This window comes from Schistocerca piceifrons, chromosome 7 (assembly GCF_021461385.2).
Source record: "Schistocerca piceifrons isolate TAMUIC-IGC-003096 chromosome 7, iqSchPice1.1, whole genome shotgun sequence".
Lineage (NCBI taxonomy): Eukaryota > Metazoa > Arthropoda > Insecta > Orthoptera > Acrididae > Schistocerca > Schistocerca piceifrons.
This window is the reverse complement of record NC_060144.1, coordinates 35,608,845-35,627,852: the sequence shown is the minus strand read 5'-3', so window position 1 is coordinate 35,627,852 and position 19,008 is coordinate 35,608,845. Positions and strand designations below refer to the sequence as shown.

At 42.6% G+C, this 19,008-nt stretch overlaps 1 protein-coding gene across 3 annotated transcripts in view; it reads left to right on the top strand.

Annotated features, from left to right (window-relative positions):
* Positions 1 to 19,008, top strand: part of LOC124804681 (OTU domain-containing protein 7B-like) — a 109,466-nt gene that overhangs the window by 50,368 nt on the left and 40,090 nt on the right. For all 3 annotated transcript variants that reach the window (XM_047264930.1, XM_047264928.1, XM_047264929.1), the window contains exons 5-8: positions 1,974 to 2,226; positions 2,515 to 2,626; positions 7,057 to 7,225; positions 18,018 to 18,255. In XM_047264930.1, coding sequence (XP_047120886.1) covers positions 1,974 to 2,226; positions 2,515 to 2,626; positions 7,057 to 7,225; positions 18,018 to 18,255 — 772 coding nt within the window. The remainder of the gene's footprint in view (positions 1 to 1,973; positions 2,227 to 2,514; positions 2,627 to 7,056; positions 7,226 to 18,017; positions 18,256 to 19,008) is intronic.

Below are 19,008 nucleotides of genomic sequence, written 5' to 3'. Positions count from 1 at the left end.
GAGACTGGAGAGGCACCTCGTTGCCTACTCCAATCCAGGGGGGACAACGGCTGCACTTGCTTTGTGGTTTGGCCTGGCTCCTGCCCTTCCCCCTTTTCAATTCTTCTTACTCTTGTCCATTTGTTGTCGGTTTACAGACTCGTCATCACCAATCTCTTTCCAAGGTTTAATCTTGTCCATGAAGTTAATGTTCCTATGATAAGGGAAGATGTGGAAACACTTGTTGGATGCAGAGGTCATGTCTCAGGTCACTTAATTTGTCTGGAGCCCTCCAGCTGCTTTCTGAGTGGAGAATTATCCCACCTTCACCCTTGTACCCCTATTTCACTTTTACTTGCTTCTCTCTCTTTGTTTTCTTGATTCTCAGATACAGTCAAATCCACTGAGATTTCCCTTCCATGTGCTTCCTCTCTGGGGACTATTCACTGCTTGACACGCAGGGAATTAAGGGCCCGATGACCTCGTAGTTTGGTTCCTTAAAACCTCCATTCCCTCTCCCTTCCCTCCCCTCTCCCGCAGTACAGATTTCTGATTGTGCATCTAGCAGCACTGAAAGCTTAAATGTTTAGCAGTGTTCTCATAGTATCTGTCTGCGCCTAAATGCCTCCTTTGTGTGGTGAGTAGCACTCTGTCCTTTTCATAATGTTGTTATTCCATCTTGAACCTGAAGTTGTTTCGTTTGACTGATTGTTGCACAAAATTACATAATTTGTTAAGTGATTACTTAATTCATTAACATTTCTTTATTTCACACTGTTGCAATTTCAGCTTAATAGCCGTTATCAAGTGCGCAGGTGAAACAGTCATTAAATATTCAACATGTCTGAAAGACATGTCCTTGTCGGAATATTACTATACGTGTGATCGTATACAACAGTTGTTGCATTATGAGTGCAAATTACAAATAGGCATTTCTGCTGACATCACAAACAACAGAAACACACTCTGCTGTGCTAATGGTGACTATTTTGGCACTGCATTGGCCATAATCGGAAACCGAACTGACTCTGTTACCAGAGTGAGAAAATTATGCAGTAACCTCTTTCATATCTTCTTGTAAGTCTATATTTAAAAAGGGAAAGGGATAGGTTGAAGTTAAATATAATGGGAATTAGTGAAGTTTGGTGGCTGGAGGAACAGGACTTCTGATAGGGTGAATACAGGCTTATAAATATAACAACAGTTAGGGGTAATGGAGGAGTAAGATTAGAAATGAATAAGAAAATAGGAACACTGTAGTGCCTCAAGAATTTCGGGGTAAATTTTCTAGAAACACTCGGCCTTCCACCGTCTCAAACACATGATATTTTAGGTACAAGTGCGGGAGAGTGAGAACGTTTCTACCGATCTACCTGTTTATATGTGCAGGTCAGAAGGTTGTTATTAGAAGATTGTAAGAAGGGCGAGTCACTGACGGTGACAAGTGTTTCCCACCAGCACCACAGAAGACATGATGAAAACTCTAGGAATAATTACGTAGTATTCTTTGATGTGTTAATGTCTGTGGTGATTGTAAAAAAGACTGATGAACAATTGAATATAGATTGCTATGTACATGCATGTCTTGGACTCGGAGTAGCTAAGTCGCATGTTCATATTTTCATATGGGTTTTAAACAAACTCTTATGTCTCAATGCACTTAATTATCTGTAAAGTTCGAGATATGAGTGAGACGATGAAGATATTTATATGTCTAAGAAGAGAATTTTGTTCTGCATAGCAGTTGTAATACATCATTCATCAATCCCTTCCCCCCAACCCCCACCCCCCCCTCTGCCCGCCTCCCTTCCGCCCCAAGTCCCTTCCGCCCCAAGTCCCTTCCGCCCCAATCTGCCCCACGTCCGCCACCACAAGAACTGCCCACTCTTCATTTATAGACAGACTATAACTGGTCATGCTCCTTGGTGGGATCAGGAAAACTTTTCATAGTTCAAAGAAATTTGAATGTATGTAGTAAACATGTGCTCTTGCAGGAATGTGGGGCTTCCACGATAGACTGCTGACTCTGCGACGTGCTCTTCATGGTTTCTTATCGGGTTCTCCATGCCGTGAAGCTTTGTATCGACGCTGGCGATGGCAACAGACACGTGCTAATCTAGCTGCAGGTCTTGTATATACTGAGGAGGAATGGCAACGTGAATGGGACAGCATAATCAGCATGGCTTCAACTCAGCCACGGAAGTCAATGAATCGCAGACGCAGTTCCATTCTTATGGAGCGTTCCCTGTGAGTATACAGTCTGTTTCATACTGTTGTTCTTAATTGACATATGGGTCTGAGGAAGCATACTGGCAGTGAAACTGGTCAACTAAAAGTTTAGATTAAATATCAAGAACAATACCAGAACCTCTATAATGATGTGCATTAGTCAGATGTCTGATAATGTTCTGTAAAGCCAAAGCCTTTACACTTTAAAAAAATCTGTATGTAGCGGTCGGTAATTAAAGTTTCACATTGCCAAATACATTAAACATCTCTGCTAAGAGATTTCCCTTTGTTTTATTTTAATTTAAGGGAGGAGATACCAGAAAATGCAACGTATGAGAGCCTTGAAGAAGTTCACGTACTTGCATTAGCACACGTGCTGCGGAGACCTATAGTTGTCATTGCAGATGTGATGCTGAAGGTAATAACATTGAGTAAGAATTTTTCATTATTTTGGTTGACTGTAGCATGGATACTTTATGAAACATTATTAAAAGCTTGAGAGCAGAGTTCATTAGAAGACATCTTTAGATTAAGCATTCTTGACTATTTTTGTTGCATAACAAGAGTTTCAGGTTCTTTGCCCATATTGAAGAGTAACATTAAGAATAATACATTAACATTTCTGCCTTCAATGTTATGTTGAAAATAGACTGATGACTAAAAAATAATGCATTTGAGTGCAAGTGAGTTAAGACATTCCTATAAACTAGATTGACAATTAGTATTGAGTGTAAGCACCCTGGGCTTATTTGCGACAGTGCACACAGCTTACCTTTCTACATTTGGCAAACTTATGATAGAAGTTACAGCATTTTGTCCCTGTGTGGTATCCCTTGTAGCAGGTGCCTGTACATTAACTGTAAGTAAAGAAGTTAGTCGTGTGTTGGCAGCTGCAGTAATTGGTTACAAGGTCAGGAGTGCTCTTCTGTTAGTGGAAGTATTAATAAGTTGTTAGTTTATTTAGACAATAAGTGCCACTTGTATTTAAATACTGCAACAGGCAGAAGACTTGCTTTGTTGGTGCTGGCCATTTTAGCAATTTTGATCGAGGTAAACTTATGCTGCAATGTTCTTCTTCAGCAGACCAGTGTAGAAGCATGCACAAAATCAGCTAAGTGAAAGATTTGTGCAATACACACATTAATTTATATATAAAAGCTGATTTAGGATTTTTTCTCTTGTGTGAGACTACTTGTACAAGAATGTGCGTTGATTTAAAGTTCTAGATTCACATATTTTACTGTTCTCATCACTTCTTCGGCGTAATTTTTCGTTGATTGTATCAATACCTGTTTGCATTGTGATATATTGTGAAACTTCGAACATTTGCTAGCGCCGCAATAAACTAGTACTCTTACTGTCAATTATAGGCTTAAACTAAATTGTGCTCTTTTAAAATTCTTGAAAGCAGTAGGCCTCTCCTCACTCTAAAGAATCTTTTTCTAATTTCATTTCACAGTTGTATGAGAAATAGGTTAGTTTCAGAATTTTGGGACCCTTACAAAACTACATTTTCATACGTTAGCAGTAAAAGTGTTTTGGATACATAATTTAATTCGTAGCAAGCCGTCATTTGTGGTTCACAGTTGAGCTAAAGTATACATCAACCCTGAATTTCATTGTATATCAACAGAGATAAACATGTGTTTTTGAGAATTTTTGGAAGCTACCATTGTCCTTTCATAATGTATGAGTAATTTGTAACAAATTGGCGTTGATTTAGTTACTGTAGCATATTTTCTAAGTAACATATTGTGTTACATCTAGCTTCCCCTTAAAGAGAAGTAGCCATATATATTATCTGCATATATCATAAATTAACTTTATTTTCAAGTTTGCTAACTACTATAATTAACATCTAAATGTTTTAGGAAACTGGTAATTTTTCCCACAGGTTTTTTGAGTTGCCTCAATAGAAAACTTGTTTTGTGTGTTTGCTTCAGCTCTTACAGGGAATTAGCAGCTTTTTAGCTCAACAGATTAAAAGACAATCAGCAGGTTTAATTTAAAGTTATTTCTTCATTGCCTTGTAATACATTGTACCAGCCAAAAGCAGCCTCACTGTGAATGCTGTTCTCAAACACAGGATGAGGTGATTGATTTTCATAAGCAGCTGGAAATTGCCCTGACTAATGTCAAATGAATGGCACCTACTGTGAATTGAATTGGTGTGTTGAAAGATGTCCCGAGAGTCGTGTACCTGTGATACCTGTACCAGAGGTGCCTCAAGTCCTATCCTCTCCTGTGGATCCTGTCTCTTCTGAAGAAAGTACAGGATCTGTCATTACCTGTCCATTTGACTGCAGGTGGCATCCTTACAGGGTGATTGGGGACCATGGAGAACTCAGGATGTTGTACCAATACCCCTAACCACCTAGTCTGAGGTGCTGTCTTTCACTGAAAGTGAAACTGATCCAGTGGGACTCACTTCGCCTGTTTTGGGGAAACCTATTTTGTCCATTGTCAGGACGCAACTAATTCAAAAGGGTAGGAGTCTATTAATCTTTGACAGTTCAAAGATATGGTGAATGATGGTACCATTTACGGAAGTGACAGCAAGGAACAGGAAAGGACACCAGGTGCACTTGGTGTGTATGCCTGGGGGCCTCATTCAACATGTTGAAGAGGCTATTCTGGCAGCCATTGAGGAAGCAGGATACAACCAGCTGCAGATTGTGGCTTACATTGGGACAAATGATGCCTGTCATCTGGACTTAGAGGTCATTCTTGGTTCATTCCAGCTACTGGCAGAGAAGGTTGAAAACACCAGCCTTTTTGCATTGATTTTCAACGAAGCTCGTAATTTGCAGCATTGTCCACAGAACTGATCATAGCTCTGTGGTTCCAAGTTGAGTGGCAGGACTGAACCAGAGACTTCGAAGTTTCTGTGGCAAGCTAGGCTGCAACTTCCTGAACTTGTGCAATAGGGTTAAAATCCTAAATAGGTCAGGTATGCAGTAAACATTAGAGGCTGCTACTGTGGTAGCTGACTGTGTGCGGGATGCACACAAGGTATTTTTTTTTTTTAGTGTAGGCAACTTTCCATCCAGTCCAAATAATTATTGCTGTGGGAAACCCAGAAGTATCGGTGTAATATTGAAAGAAATGCCTCCCACAGGTGAGAGTATTAAAATCCTAATGGTAAACTGCCGAAGCATTCGCAACAAAATGCCATAGTTTGAAGCACTCATGAAAAGCAGTGAAGCTCACATAATACTAGGCATAGAAAGCTGGTTGAAACCTGAAATTGATAGCAATGAGATTCCTGGTGAAAATTTAAATGTATATTGAAAGGATAGGCGAATGGGAAATGGAGATGGGGTATTCATCACAATAGACAAGAAATTCGAATCTGCCGAGATAGAAATTGAAGCTGCATGTGAGATTGTTTGGGCAGGGCTGAGTATCAGGGTGGGCATAAAATAACTGGATGCCGCTATCACTCATCAGACACATCTGATTTAACTGAGAATGCTGGAGAAAACCTTAGTTCACTTGTACATAATTTCCCCAAGCAATCTGCAATCATTGGTGGAGCCTTTACCCATCCAAAAATTAATTGGGAAAATTACAGTTCTATTAATGATGGGCATGGTAAGGCATCCTCTGAAACTGCCTAGACCAGGTAGTTAGAAATCCCAACTATGATGGAAACATATTGGATTTGTTGGCAACGAATAAACCTGATGTCTTTGGGAACATCCACGTTGACATTGGTATCGGTGACCATGATGCAGTTCTGGCAACAATGGTTACCAAAGTATGAAGGACAACTAAAACACAAAGGTATAAATGTTCAGCAAACTAGATAAAAAATCAGTAGTGTCCTATCTCAGTGAGGAACTTGAAACATTCAGCACAGGTCAGGAACAGGTAGAGAAACACTGATTCAGGCTTAAAAGAATAGTTGACAATGCACACACAGTGTGTTTTATCTGATATTAAAAACAATAATCTTTGACACAGCCAACAAAGCGACTTACTCCATACCCAGTTTCATTGTTTCTAACATGTTTCACCACTGGAACACTATACCTTCACTTTGCATTAGGGGGCAGCATCAGTGATTCCTCATGCAGGTGCTATTGTTTCTCTGTGGCTTACAAAAAGGCCACTGTTCACAGGAGGAGTCAGTTTTGGCAAGATTTAGCAAACAGTGTTATCACATGAAGATCATGGCCAATTGGACCGCTGAAATATTGTATCAAGATTATTTTATAATGTAGCTGCAACCTGGCAAGAATAAACTCATTAACAGCCAGAGGAAACACTCTGTTACTTAATCTCATGTTGTAAAAACTGGGTTTTAGGCCACTGCTATCAATGAAGTCAGAATGGTAAAAAATGAGAACATCATTTCGAACATTCTCTTTCCTTCTGGACAGAATGTTATTAAATGACTGTGAAATAATGTTATTAAATGACTGTGAAATAATGATATTAAAGGACTGTGAAATAATGATATTAAATGACTGTGAAATAATGTTGTTAAATGACTGTGAAATAATGTTGTTAAATGACTGTGTAAATTCAGCGTTGTAATCTGTCGTAAGTAACTTATACATGGACACTATTTGTAACTTTTATTTTTTAGTCACAGGAAAAAAAGACCTGAAGGTTTGGTAGTGGTGGTAGTGGTGGTGGTGGTGGTTGTTTGTAGTTGTGCTATTTATGTTCCAAATATGGTGGTTGTTTGTAGTTGTGCTATTTATGTTCCAAATATGCAAGCTCAAAACTTTTAGATTTGCATTTTATACAGGTGGAAATTTACTATTTTTTGTAATAATAAAACGTGCCGTTCCATCAGATTGAAAGTAACAGTGTATTTCTAATGCTAACTTCTTGCAGGATATGAATGGAGAGGATCTTGCCCCAATCCCATTTGGAGGGGTCTACCTACCGCTGGAGTGCCCTCCAGCGGATTGCCATCGTTCCCCTCTCGTACTGGCATATGACTCTGCTCATTTTTCAGCTCTAGTTGTGATGGAACGAAATTCAGATGTCGTTCAACCACCAGGTTTGGATGCATGTCTAATTCCATTTAGAAGCAAATGATACAGTGTAACTTCTAATTGCTCTAATTTGAATATATGTGCATCATTTTGTGTAAGATGAATGAGTACTTATTATAAGTAACAGTCTAGCTCTCATATAAAATTGCAGTCTTGAAGTTTATACTAAAAAGAAACTAAAATTCTTCATTAGAATTAAGGAGTCGTAATCGAGCTCATTATGACTTTGGCTTACAGCTTACATCATATTTTTCCATCAAAAATCTTTGCCCTATGATAAAAAGTGCAGGTGTCATCGTATTTACATGAAACATGTAAATATGACTGCATGTTCGAAGTCTGAGGAATGTAAGTTCAAACACTCACCTGCAGGTTAAACACATTGTTCATTTGCATGTTTGTTGCTCAACATATTTTCTACTTGGTGAATATTTGTCTTTCCTCATGCCAACGCATGTGATGTGTCGAGAATTTGCCATTATAATGTAGATTTATATGAGCTATAATCAGAAAATGGTTTCCTTGTGACGCATAGTAAATCATAAATGAATCCTATACACATGCATTTTTACAATACCTATGCCCAATTGCTGCAGAAAATGTGATTTGTCTGAAAAATCTTTGGTGAAATTGTCCATTTATCAAACATTAACAATTTCAGGCTTAATTTGGGATTCCTGTGTTGGCCTCCATAACATTCTTCAGGACCAAGCAGCTCGGTGTTAAGTGTGTACGAACCAATTTTTATGTCCAGTCAACTTCTTAATGACATCACAGAAGTGATCTGGGGTGAAATCGTGATGCTAGCTATCCAGTTGTAAAACCTTTTATTTTGAATATTTGTTTATTTTCAGCAAAAAGACTGCCACCTTGTTATATTTGTCATGACAACATCTTAAAAGTCTAGGTGTAGAGCAGACTCAATCCACAAAATAAAAAGTACTTAAATAGTAGAGCTGTTGTAGAGCAAGTGATGTCCAGTGGTTGTGAAGTAGTAAAACACATTGTGTTCCTAGCTGCAAATAAGATGCATAACTTATGTCCTGTAGTAATACAGCACTCTAATGGACTGATCATTGCAAAACTGTAGATTTTATGAACATTTTTTGTAAATTCTCGCCGGCCGTTGTGGCCGAGCCGTTCTAGGCACTACAGTCTGGAACCGCACGATCGCAGGTTTGAATCCTGCCTCGGGCATGGATGTGTGTGATGTCCTTAGGTTAGTTAGGTTTAAGTAGTTCTAAGTTATAGGGGACTGATGACCTTAGAAGTTAAGTCCCATAGTGCTCAGAGCCATTTGAACCATTTTTGTAAATTCTCTTTTTCTGTAGATATTCGCAAATTCTGTGGATAGCATATATCATATTTTGTTCGCATACCTATTCCAGTCTTCAGCACTTACACATTAAGTTGATGATAACAATGTTAGGCATTGTGACTCATATTTGAATGTGCATTTGAGAATAGAAGACATCATCGTTCATTCATTTCTTTGTTCATTCATTCATTTCTTTGTTCATTCATTTATTAATTCATGTTCCATAAACCTTATCAAGGAGAACATTCAGGGATGTAGAATGATTCAAGATGTAAGTTAATAAAGTCCACCAACCATCAGCAGTACCTGAATTTTGGTAGCACACCTTTCACACCAAAACGTCACTCCCATATAGCCTTGCTACCTGTGGCTGACACATCTGCAGTGAAATCCCGTGCTTGGTGTTGTGAACATCTCACTAAGATGTTTACCCTCAAACCTAGTCTGCAGAAAGATTTTCCACGCACTTCTAATCCTCTGACCATTCCGAAGAACCAAGTGGGAATGAGCTCACCATTCAGTGTCATACAGGATTGGAACTACTGAAAGATACCAATTGCCAGGGCTTCGACTTTTTAGCATCATATCTGAAAACGAGAAACATCCTACCTGCAAGCCTTTGTACCCCTCTCAGTGGTATTCTTCCATGCTCCCAATCTACATAGTATCCTAGTTCAGCTTGTGTACTCATCTTATGCCGCACCTATTCCATACCTCTTGTCACATGGTTCATTTCCCTGTGAAAAACCAAAGTGCAATACCCGTTGGATACACCAACCCATCACTCCCTACTTCAGTCATGAGTGAGGCTTATCCTGTTGTATCAGAGGCAGAACCACCTGTGAAAGGAGGTCATGTACCACCACTGCTGCAATTTCTGCATATCATCTCGTGTACAGGACCAACAACCAGCTGTCCATGCAAACAAATGGCCACCACAAAATGGTGACCATGAGCAGATTTGATCGTCCAGTGGCTGCTCACACTGTGGAACACAATAGGCTCCAATTAAATGGCCACTCCACATCTGGATCTGTATCCCCCCTTCCATTGCCAACTTTTCTAAACTTCGTGGGAGATATTTTTCTTTGCAATGCACCCTTTATCCTCTAATCCTCCTGGGTTGCTAGCCTCCTGTCCTATACCCACCTCTACCTTGCCCCCAGACCATAACTTCACGCATCCTGCACCTATAGCCTCTTCTCACGAGGCTCCCTTTCCTCTATTATGTCATCCCCTCCCAATCCACTCATACATGTTATATTTCCCCTCTGTGGGTCCAGGGGTTAGAATAGGCCTGAGGTATTCCTTCCTGTTGTAAGAGGTGACTAAAAGGAGTCTCACACTCTTTGGCCCTATAAGTTCAGGTCCCATTTTATGGTTTGACGTGCCAAATTCTACAGAAATGCGGGCCTTTTGGGAAGGACGCTTTACGTGGTGCACCAGTTATCCATAGTGCCATTAGATTTGATCTCCTGAACCTCTTCTTGTCATGGCTTTGCATCTCCACCTGCAATTCGACTATTTGGACAAGGACACTATCCGGGGTACATCATCTTCCGTTGTCACCTGTCCTCTTTTACGCCCATGACGATATTGGATTTCTCTGCGCCCAACATCCGGCACAGTAGCCAGTCCTTTGTGGTGAGGCTGTCATGTACCCATTTGGTGGTAGCCCCCTGCCAACACAGGGATCGCATTGCTGATGCCCAAGCTGTAAACTCCCCACATATGATAAGGACTAGGTGCCTGTCTTCTTGGGGCATCAGGACTCCTGGCAAAGGCCATCATGCCAGGTGGTCTTTTCTGTGGCTGGGTTGTGCCTGTGGGGAGAGCCCCTGATCAGAGTGGGTGGCATCAGGGTGGATGACCCGCAGTGAAGCAGACCAAGTCCTCTTGCTGGTGACCAAACGGCATCAGCAGTCTCAAAGAAGGGAAAGACCAGACACAATGCTGACAAGTATGACCCTAAATCATTTCCCTCCGTCGCTACACCATGGGAGGAATGTAGGGCTACAGAAAAAATGAGCCATAATCGCCTTGGTATTTAGTCTGTAGCAGAACAGATGGGAACTTCTTTCTACTTACGAAGCCTCAATTTTTTGTTGAACATCTTGAGGATACGTTTGCGGAAGTGACAGCACTGTCCAAGTTGAGAAATAGGTCAGTCTTGATTCAGACTGCATACCCAGCCCAATCCCAGGCCTTACCTGTGACCAGCTGGTCGATATTCCTGTTTCCGTCACTCCCCATAAAAGCCTCAACATGGTCTATGGGATTATTTTCCATCGCGACCTCCACTTGCTGTCTTACAATGAGCTCTGTGCCAATTCAGAATGGCTGAGTTTCATTTCATCCGGTGCCTTCATCTCGGCCTTTGAGGATGATTCAGTGCCTGAATATGTCAAGGTGATGGTTTATCACTGTGATGTTAAACCATACATCCCTCCCACTATGTGGTGCTTTAAGTGCTGGAAATTCAGGCACATGTCTTCCCATTGCAATTCCAGTGCCAAATGTTGAGACTGTGGACGTCCACTGCATCACGATACTACAGGTGCACCTCCTCCCACTTGTATAAATTGTGGAGAGCACCACTCCCCCTGCTCACCAGACTGCACAGTACTCCAAAAGGAGTGAAAAGACCCTGGACCGGGTGATTTACCAAGAGGCTAAATGTAAATTTGAAAGATTACACCCCATTTGGTTGACGTCCACACATGCTGCAGCTACTTCAACATCACCACCACAAGTGATGGTAGTTCCACACTCTGTGCTGCGAACTGTAGGCCCTCTGGGCCACCAGAATACATCCGTCCCCTTGGTGGTTGGGGGCACATCTTCTTACGTTGCTCCCAAAGCACCTACTTCGGGAGCAGTACCCCCGCCTCCTGCCCCCCCCCCCTCTACCCCCAAACGCAGGAAATATCAGTCCCCTCGCCCCCAGCCAGAGAAGCAACAGCCTCTTCCGGCTCTTCTTGTGCGGAAGGGGTCCCTTGGGACACTTTCTTCAAAGGTCTCCACTAATGCCACAATGGACACTTGCCAGTGGCTAAAGGAGCCGAAAGCTGCTGGATGAAGAGCTTCGCAGTCTTCCTCCATGCCTGAAGCTACATCGGAGAAGCTCTCCCAGCAAGCCGCTAGAGTAGTGAGAGGGCAAGCAAACCAAGAAGCCTGCTAAGAAACAGGACCCTCTGGTGACCCAACACCACCACTCCATACTGGTTGTGCATCTGAGGATGAGGGGGAGATGTTAGCATCCCCCGAGGGCCTGGATCTCACTGATGCTTCATCCACAATGGCAATGGATACAAATACTCAACTTGTGGCAGCAGGTGATGGTAAGGCACAACCTGCCTCTTTGGTCACTACATGATTCCCCAATTCCAGAAAGTGTCCTCATCCAGTGGAACTGCATCAGTTTTTTCTTGCACCAGGCTGAGCTACATCAACTTTTAAGCGTTACTCTTGCTTTTTGCATTGTCCTTCAGGAAACCTAGTTTCCTGCATTGTGGATCGCTGCAGGTGGTACTACAAAAACTGTCCTGCCTGCGATAGATTGTCAGGTGGAGTTTGCATCTTCATCCTTATCTCTGTCTGTAGTGAACCTGTGCCCCTTCAAACACCTCTAGAAGCTGTGGCTGTCAGGGTGGGGACAACACAGGAAATTACCATCTGTAACATCTACCTCCCTCCAGATGGTGATGCACTGTCCCGTGTATTGGCTGTTCTCATTTCACAATTCTCCCCCCCCCCCCCCCCCCCCCCCCCACCAATTCTCCTTCTGGGTGATTTTAATGCCCATAACCCTGTGTGGGGTGGCACTAAGGTTGCTGGTTGTGGCAAAAAAGTTGAGGACCTACTAACTCAACTTGACCTTTACCTCCTCAATACAGGTGCCCCACACATTTCAGTGTGGCACATGACACCTATTCAGCCTTTGATCTCACGGTTTGCAGTCCTGGCGTTCTCCCATCTAGCCACTGGAGAGCGCATGACAACTTGTGTGGTAGTGACCACTTTCCACTCTTCTTGACCCTACCCCAGCATCCCTCATCTCGATGCAAAAACAGACATAATGTCTTATGGGATAACAGCAATCAGTGATTTTATAATGTTACTTTAAATCCGTCTTGATTGCAAATTTTTTTTATTATTCATATGACCGGTTTCGGTTCATTCAGAACCATCTTCAGATCTGATATTTAAGTTACAGGAGTAACCCGTCCAATTCAGCAACTTTCACATGCTACGTAGCGACGTAGCATGTGAAAGTTGCTGAATTGGACGGGTTACTCCTGTAACTTAAATATCAGATCTGAAGATGGTTCTGAATGAACCGAAATCGGTCATATGAATAATAAAAAAAAATTTGCAATCAAGACGGATTTAAAGTAACATTACCTCATCTCGATGCTTGCCCAGGTGGGCTCTTCCCAAGGCTGACTGGGACACTTTCACATCTGCTACCAACGTTTAGTATCCATTGCGTGCCATCATCAGTCACTAATACGATTATTGCTGCAGCTAAATGGGCAATCCCTTGTTCCTCCAGTTGCCCCCTGTGGAAGTCAGTGCCTAAGTGTTCGCCAGAAATTGCTGCAGCCATTAGAGACAGTCAGCGGGGCCTCCAATGTCATAAGCACCACCTCTCCCTGGAGAACCTTATTGCCTTCAAACGGCACCATGCTCAGGTTCGCCTCCCATCAAATGAAGGAAGCAGGAGTGTTGGGAACACTATGTCTCCACCATTGGAATATGAACCTCGCCCTTGCAGGTTTGAACCAAGCTCTGCCGACATTACGGCTATCAGAACCCTGCAGGTGTACCTGGAATTTCCACAAATAGCGCTGTATCTGCCAATCAGACAAAATTGCAGATTGTCTTGCTGAGCATTATGCTCGCATCTCTGCTTCTGAGAATTACCACCCCACATTTCGTCTCCTCAAACAGAGGTTCGAAAAACACGACCTACCTGTTGTTCCACACCACCGTGAGCCATATAATGCTCCCTTCAGTGAATGGGAATTTCTCAGTGCCCTTGCTGACTGTCCTGACATATCCCCTGGTCCAGACTGCATCCATTCGCAAATACTGAAACATCTGTCAGCGTATTCCCAACAACGCTTCCTTGCCATCTTCAACCGCATCTGGAGCAATGGTGAATTCCTATCACAATGACGGGAAAGTATCATAATTTCCAGTGCTAAAGCCCAGGAAGAACCCCACTAGATGTTGATAGCTATCATGATGTCGGCCTCACCTATTTCCTTCTGCTCCTCTTCTATTGTTGCGGCTGAACGCTAGCTACAGGGAGCTATATGGAAAGTGCAGCCATGGGCCCTCAGTCATGGCTTTTAGTTTTCGGCTGCCAAGTGTGATGCACTCTGTCACCGTCATACCGTCCATCCCCATCCAGAACTTTACCTCGATGAACAACTACTAGTTGTAGTGGATACCTACCACTTTTTGGGACTGGCCTTTGATGCCCACTTAACTTGTCTTCCCCATCTTTGTCAGCTTAAGGACAAGTGCTGGTGGCACCTTAATCTTATTCAATGCCTGAGCCACACCGACTAGGGTGCTGATTGTCCTATACTGCTGCAGCTGTACAAAGCCCTTGTACAGTCCCGTATTGATTATGAGAGCATGGTGTATGGCTCCGTGTCGCTCTCTGCACTGTGTCTGCTGGACCCTGTCCACTGCTGTGGAGTTCGCCTTGCAACGGGAGCCTTTTGAATGAGCCCCGTGAACAGCCTCCTTGTGGAAGCTGGCATCCTCCATTGTGGCTCCGGCGGCAACTGTCCACATTCGTAGTTCACCTCACCATCCAAATTACCATCTGCTTTTCCCTAACACAGTGATCCATTTTCTGTAACGGCAGCCCAGAACTGGGAATCCCTTCGCTGTCCGTGTCCGGTTGCTTCTTAATGAACTCGACGCTTTCCCCTCGCCACCTTTCCTGCGGGTCCTCTTCCGGCCATGGCTTTGGCTGGAACTGTTGAAAGGCGCAAAATTCTCAGTTCCACCTGAGGCCCTCTGCCGGCAGTTTCTTTCTTCTCAGTGAATTTGAGGGCTCAGAAATAATCTACACAGATGGATCAATGGTTGACAGTCTTGTGGGTTCGCTTATGCTCATGTTGGCCATAGTGAACGGCACTCCTTGCTGGGTGGCTGCAGCATTTTCACTGCAGAGTTGGTTTCCATCTATTGTGCTCTTGAGCATGTCTGCTTCTGCTTCGATGAGTCCTTCATTATCCGTAGTGACTCCTTAAGCAGCCTACAAGTTCTCAACAAGTGCTTCCCTAAACATCGTTTGGTACTGGCTATCCAGGAGTCTCTTTATGCCCTCTGCAACAGTGGACATCTCATGACCTTCATGTGGACCTCAGGACATGTCATGATACCGGGCAGTGAACTTGCTGACCGTCTGGCCAAACAGTCTACCATAAGCCATATCTGGAGATTGGCCTGCTGCGGACTGATTTGCAATTGGTCTTCTGCTGCAAAGTTTTTGCAATCCATGTTATCAAGGAGACAACAAATGTGTGGTGGTCATCCATGCGAGCCACTCGCAGGGAATCTGCTGTCCTTTGCCAGCTACGCATTGGCCATATGTGGCTAACACATGGTCACCACCTCCACCGCGAGGACCCACCTCAGTCTCACTGTGGCTCCCCTATGACTGTTGTCAACACCTTGTTGGGCTGCCCACTTTTAGCCCCTCTGCAGTGGAGTTTTACTCTTTCCAGCACCCTGCCTACGATGTTAGGTGACTATACCTCAACAGCAGATTTAATTTTGTGTTTTATTTGTGAGGGTGATTTTTATTGTACCATCTAAGGGTGGGTGTCTGGCCTCCTTTCAGAGGCCTCCACCCTCCCTCCAGTTTAACTCTGTCACCCTTTCTTTGCATTTGTATGTCTTGGTGTTCACCTTCTCTCCATGTGTTCATTTCGCCGTGTCTTTTTGGGCTGGGCATTTTAATGTGATGCAGAGTGGCTGGCTCATCCTCTTTTATTCTTGCGATCGGCCAGCCCAGACAATCTGCTCTCTGGTTTTAATGCCTTCCTCTGCTTTTCCCTGTGTTGTATGTTTTCCCCCTTTTCTTGTTCGTTTCATTTTCTTTTTCATTGTGGTTCCCAATTCCTTTTAACTCCTTTTAGTTTCTCAAACTAAATTTGGGTGTTGTCTTGCCTTGTGCCTTGTTTGTCAGGAAGAAGGGACGGATGACCCAGTGGTTTGGTCCTTTTATACCCCAAACCAACCAACCAACCAATATGTTACATTTGTATGCTGCACAAACTCACTGGAGCTAGTGCTCTTATCATTTTCCTATATGTTGCACATGCTTCCTCTCCCTCCTGCATTTCTGTCCCATATGCCTGGTATATCCCTCCTAACCATCAGCTATCCTTCCCCTACCCTTCTTGATGCTCCCTGCCTTCTTTCTCCCCTTGTCTATTCCCTGACACAACCCCTCACACGAAATGAACCTCAGTCCTGGCAGAGTTTATTCAGCCACAGTGTAGGCATACAGGTGTGTGCACGTGCTGAAGAAGGGGCATTTTTGAACAAATTGAGCTTAAACACTTGTCAGTCACTTTTTCCAAATTTCCAAAAGATGACATGAGTGTGGTTTATAACATAATGAAGAACCTATTCTAACCAATAAAATTTGCTTTCCAAAGAGTCAATGTTGTTGCAAACTGTATGTCATAGCATGAGATCTATTATTCAATAACCTGATTTATTTTTTGTGAGAAGACCATATTTATATATAAATTAATATAGCGGTTATTGTGGCTGTTGGCATTGATATTTTTAATTTCTAATACTTTGTTTATTATTTTTCGTTTCCTGTTTATATCTTCGTCCTCCTCCTCTTTTGTCTGATTTTTTGTTACTCAAAACTTACGTTTGTGGTATCATCATCAGTTCACAATGGCAACAGAACAGTTAGCTGTAAAACGTTCTTGAAATTTAACAGGAGTGACACATAATACCAAAGGAGTGTGATAAACTAATTTTGTGACAGATACAGTCTTTGTGTTTATTTACATACAAGGGCTGGATACAAAATAGTGGTAACACTGCTGTAGTGTCAAACCAGTGAGCTACCATCTGTGTTGACACAACGAATGCCTGTGAGAAGAGTTTTACAGCGAATGGAGACAATACTCTGCAAATCTACAGCAGTGTGTAGCCCGTTGAACATCATAGCAATAGTGCAACCCCCTAACATCATGTCTACAAAGATAGAGCAACATTCGGCTCAAAATTGAAGTGGCATGAGGTTGGAATATGTAAGAATGTTTCCAGGGACATGCTTGAAGCATGTGGTGATGCAGCATCGCCATACAGCACAGTCGCACAGAGGGTTAAAGTGTTCAGATTAGGCAGAAATGCTGTACAGGATCGCCCCCATATAGGACGACCGCACGTGGAGGCTAATACAGTTAAACTCCTTTCTTCCTTGTTGGATGCTGATCGCCACTATACTGCATGTGAGTTATCAGCAAATGTCAGAGTATGCCACAAAACTGTGCTCCACATTCTGCACAACGTTCTGGGGTACAGCAAAATTGCAGCACGTTGTATTCCCCATGAAATGGCAGAGATGCAGCAGTAGCACCACCATGCCATCGAACAGGGTTTGTTGAGCTGGTACCAAAGGGGAGGAAACGAATTTCTTTGAAACATTATCACCATCAACGAAACCTGGGCATGTTTGTATGAACTAAACTTGAAAGACTGAAGGGATGAAGGCATCCTCTGCTCTCTCTCCTTGTCCACAGAAAGTGAGCATGCTACTCAAAGTGCTGTGAAAGTGATGTTCATTATGGTGTATGACACTGATAGGGTAATACTGCATCACACTGTACTACTAAGGGTGATGCTAGATGATGCCTACTACTGCACATATGTGCAACACCACCTTCATCCAGTGCTCAGGTGAAATCGACGACATTTCATAGAACAGCACTCCATCATTCTGCGTGATAATGCATGATGCCATACCACTGCTGCTATCCAGGACCTCTTGCGCTGCTGGCAATGGAGGAGCCTGGAACATCCACCATACTCATCTGACATGAGTCCCTGCAATTACAATCTCTTTCCCAAAATGAAAGAACCACTGTGAGGGATCTGGTAAAACACCAGAGATGACATTATCCATGCCACAGAGTGGTCAGTACGAGATATCAATGGAAATAGATGCACAGATGGTATGTGACACCTTCCGGACATTTGGCAAAGGATGCCACAAATAACGGGGCTGCTTATATTGAAGGTCTGTTACTATAAGTACATCTGTAAATAGTCATTTCAGAGAAAAATAATGGTTCTGATAACTTTTTATCCAGTCCTTGTATATTGTATGGGGGGTCTGTGACTATTTTGGAATGTTCGTATAGACTAACTATACCTTAAGGTTTTGTTTAAAACTCATTGGCTTCTGTTTTCCTTCATTTTAGCTGCTGTGCCTCTGATAAGTTCTGACAGACAGCTTCTTCCTATACAATTTGCTGTGGATCCTGGTGAGCAGCTGGTATGGGGTCGTGATGAGTCCCAACCCCATTTGGTACGAAAACTCAGTCTTGCTCCAAGAGACCAACTCGGTCTTTTGGCAGAATATTTGGATGTGAGAGAACTTCCTCCAGGTCCTGATTCACCACCAGAATCCACCGATGATGGCTGCGACATTGAGAAAAGGTGAAGTTTTCGTAAGATTTTACAGTTATGTTGTTCACCACAATCTTTTTATTTGGAATATTGTGGGGAAATGTGTTTATAATTGACATAACCTAATGGTAAAAGCATAGGTGTTTCTTCAGACATGGCAGTAATGCTGTTAATTACTTTGCAGACATCTAGTGACAAAAGTAGGGTAAAATAACTGTAATAAGAAATTAACACTTGTGTGATGTGAGAGAATTTGTAATGCTTAGCACTGTGGTTAGCTATGTAATTGCATTAAGCAGTTGGTATCTGTGGCATTGTAGGATTCTCCACATCAGTAGCTAGAAATATTCTCCCATTTCCTTCCAATGCTTATTTGACTAGGTTAAATAGAGATTTGCCTATAACATGATGGTGAACCAGAATCAAAATTGTTGTGGGGCATGTTTGCTGTTTAAATCATTGTTGTTGTCCTCCGCCTCCGCCTCTCCTTCTTCACAATAACTTACCCATTAATGACAACCCTGTTTCCGTTAAGAGAATAATACATAATATCATTCCAGTTTGCTCAGTACTATTAGAAGTACCTTGAAGTTATTCTGGTCAACAGCTGATATCTTCTAGTTTCTTGAGCACAGGATGACACATCAGCAATGGTTTCCTCTTCGTGCTTGGCATTACAATTTGTAGCATGATAACCAGACCATATTTCTGGAAATTTCCCATGAATCTCTAGAGGCTTCAAATAATTTCCCCCTTTGGTTATTGGTACTGATTTCATTCTTT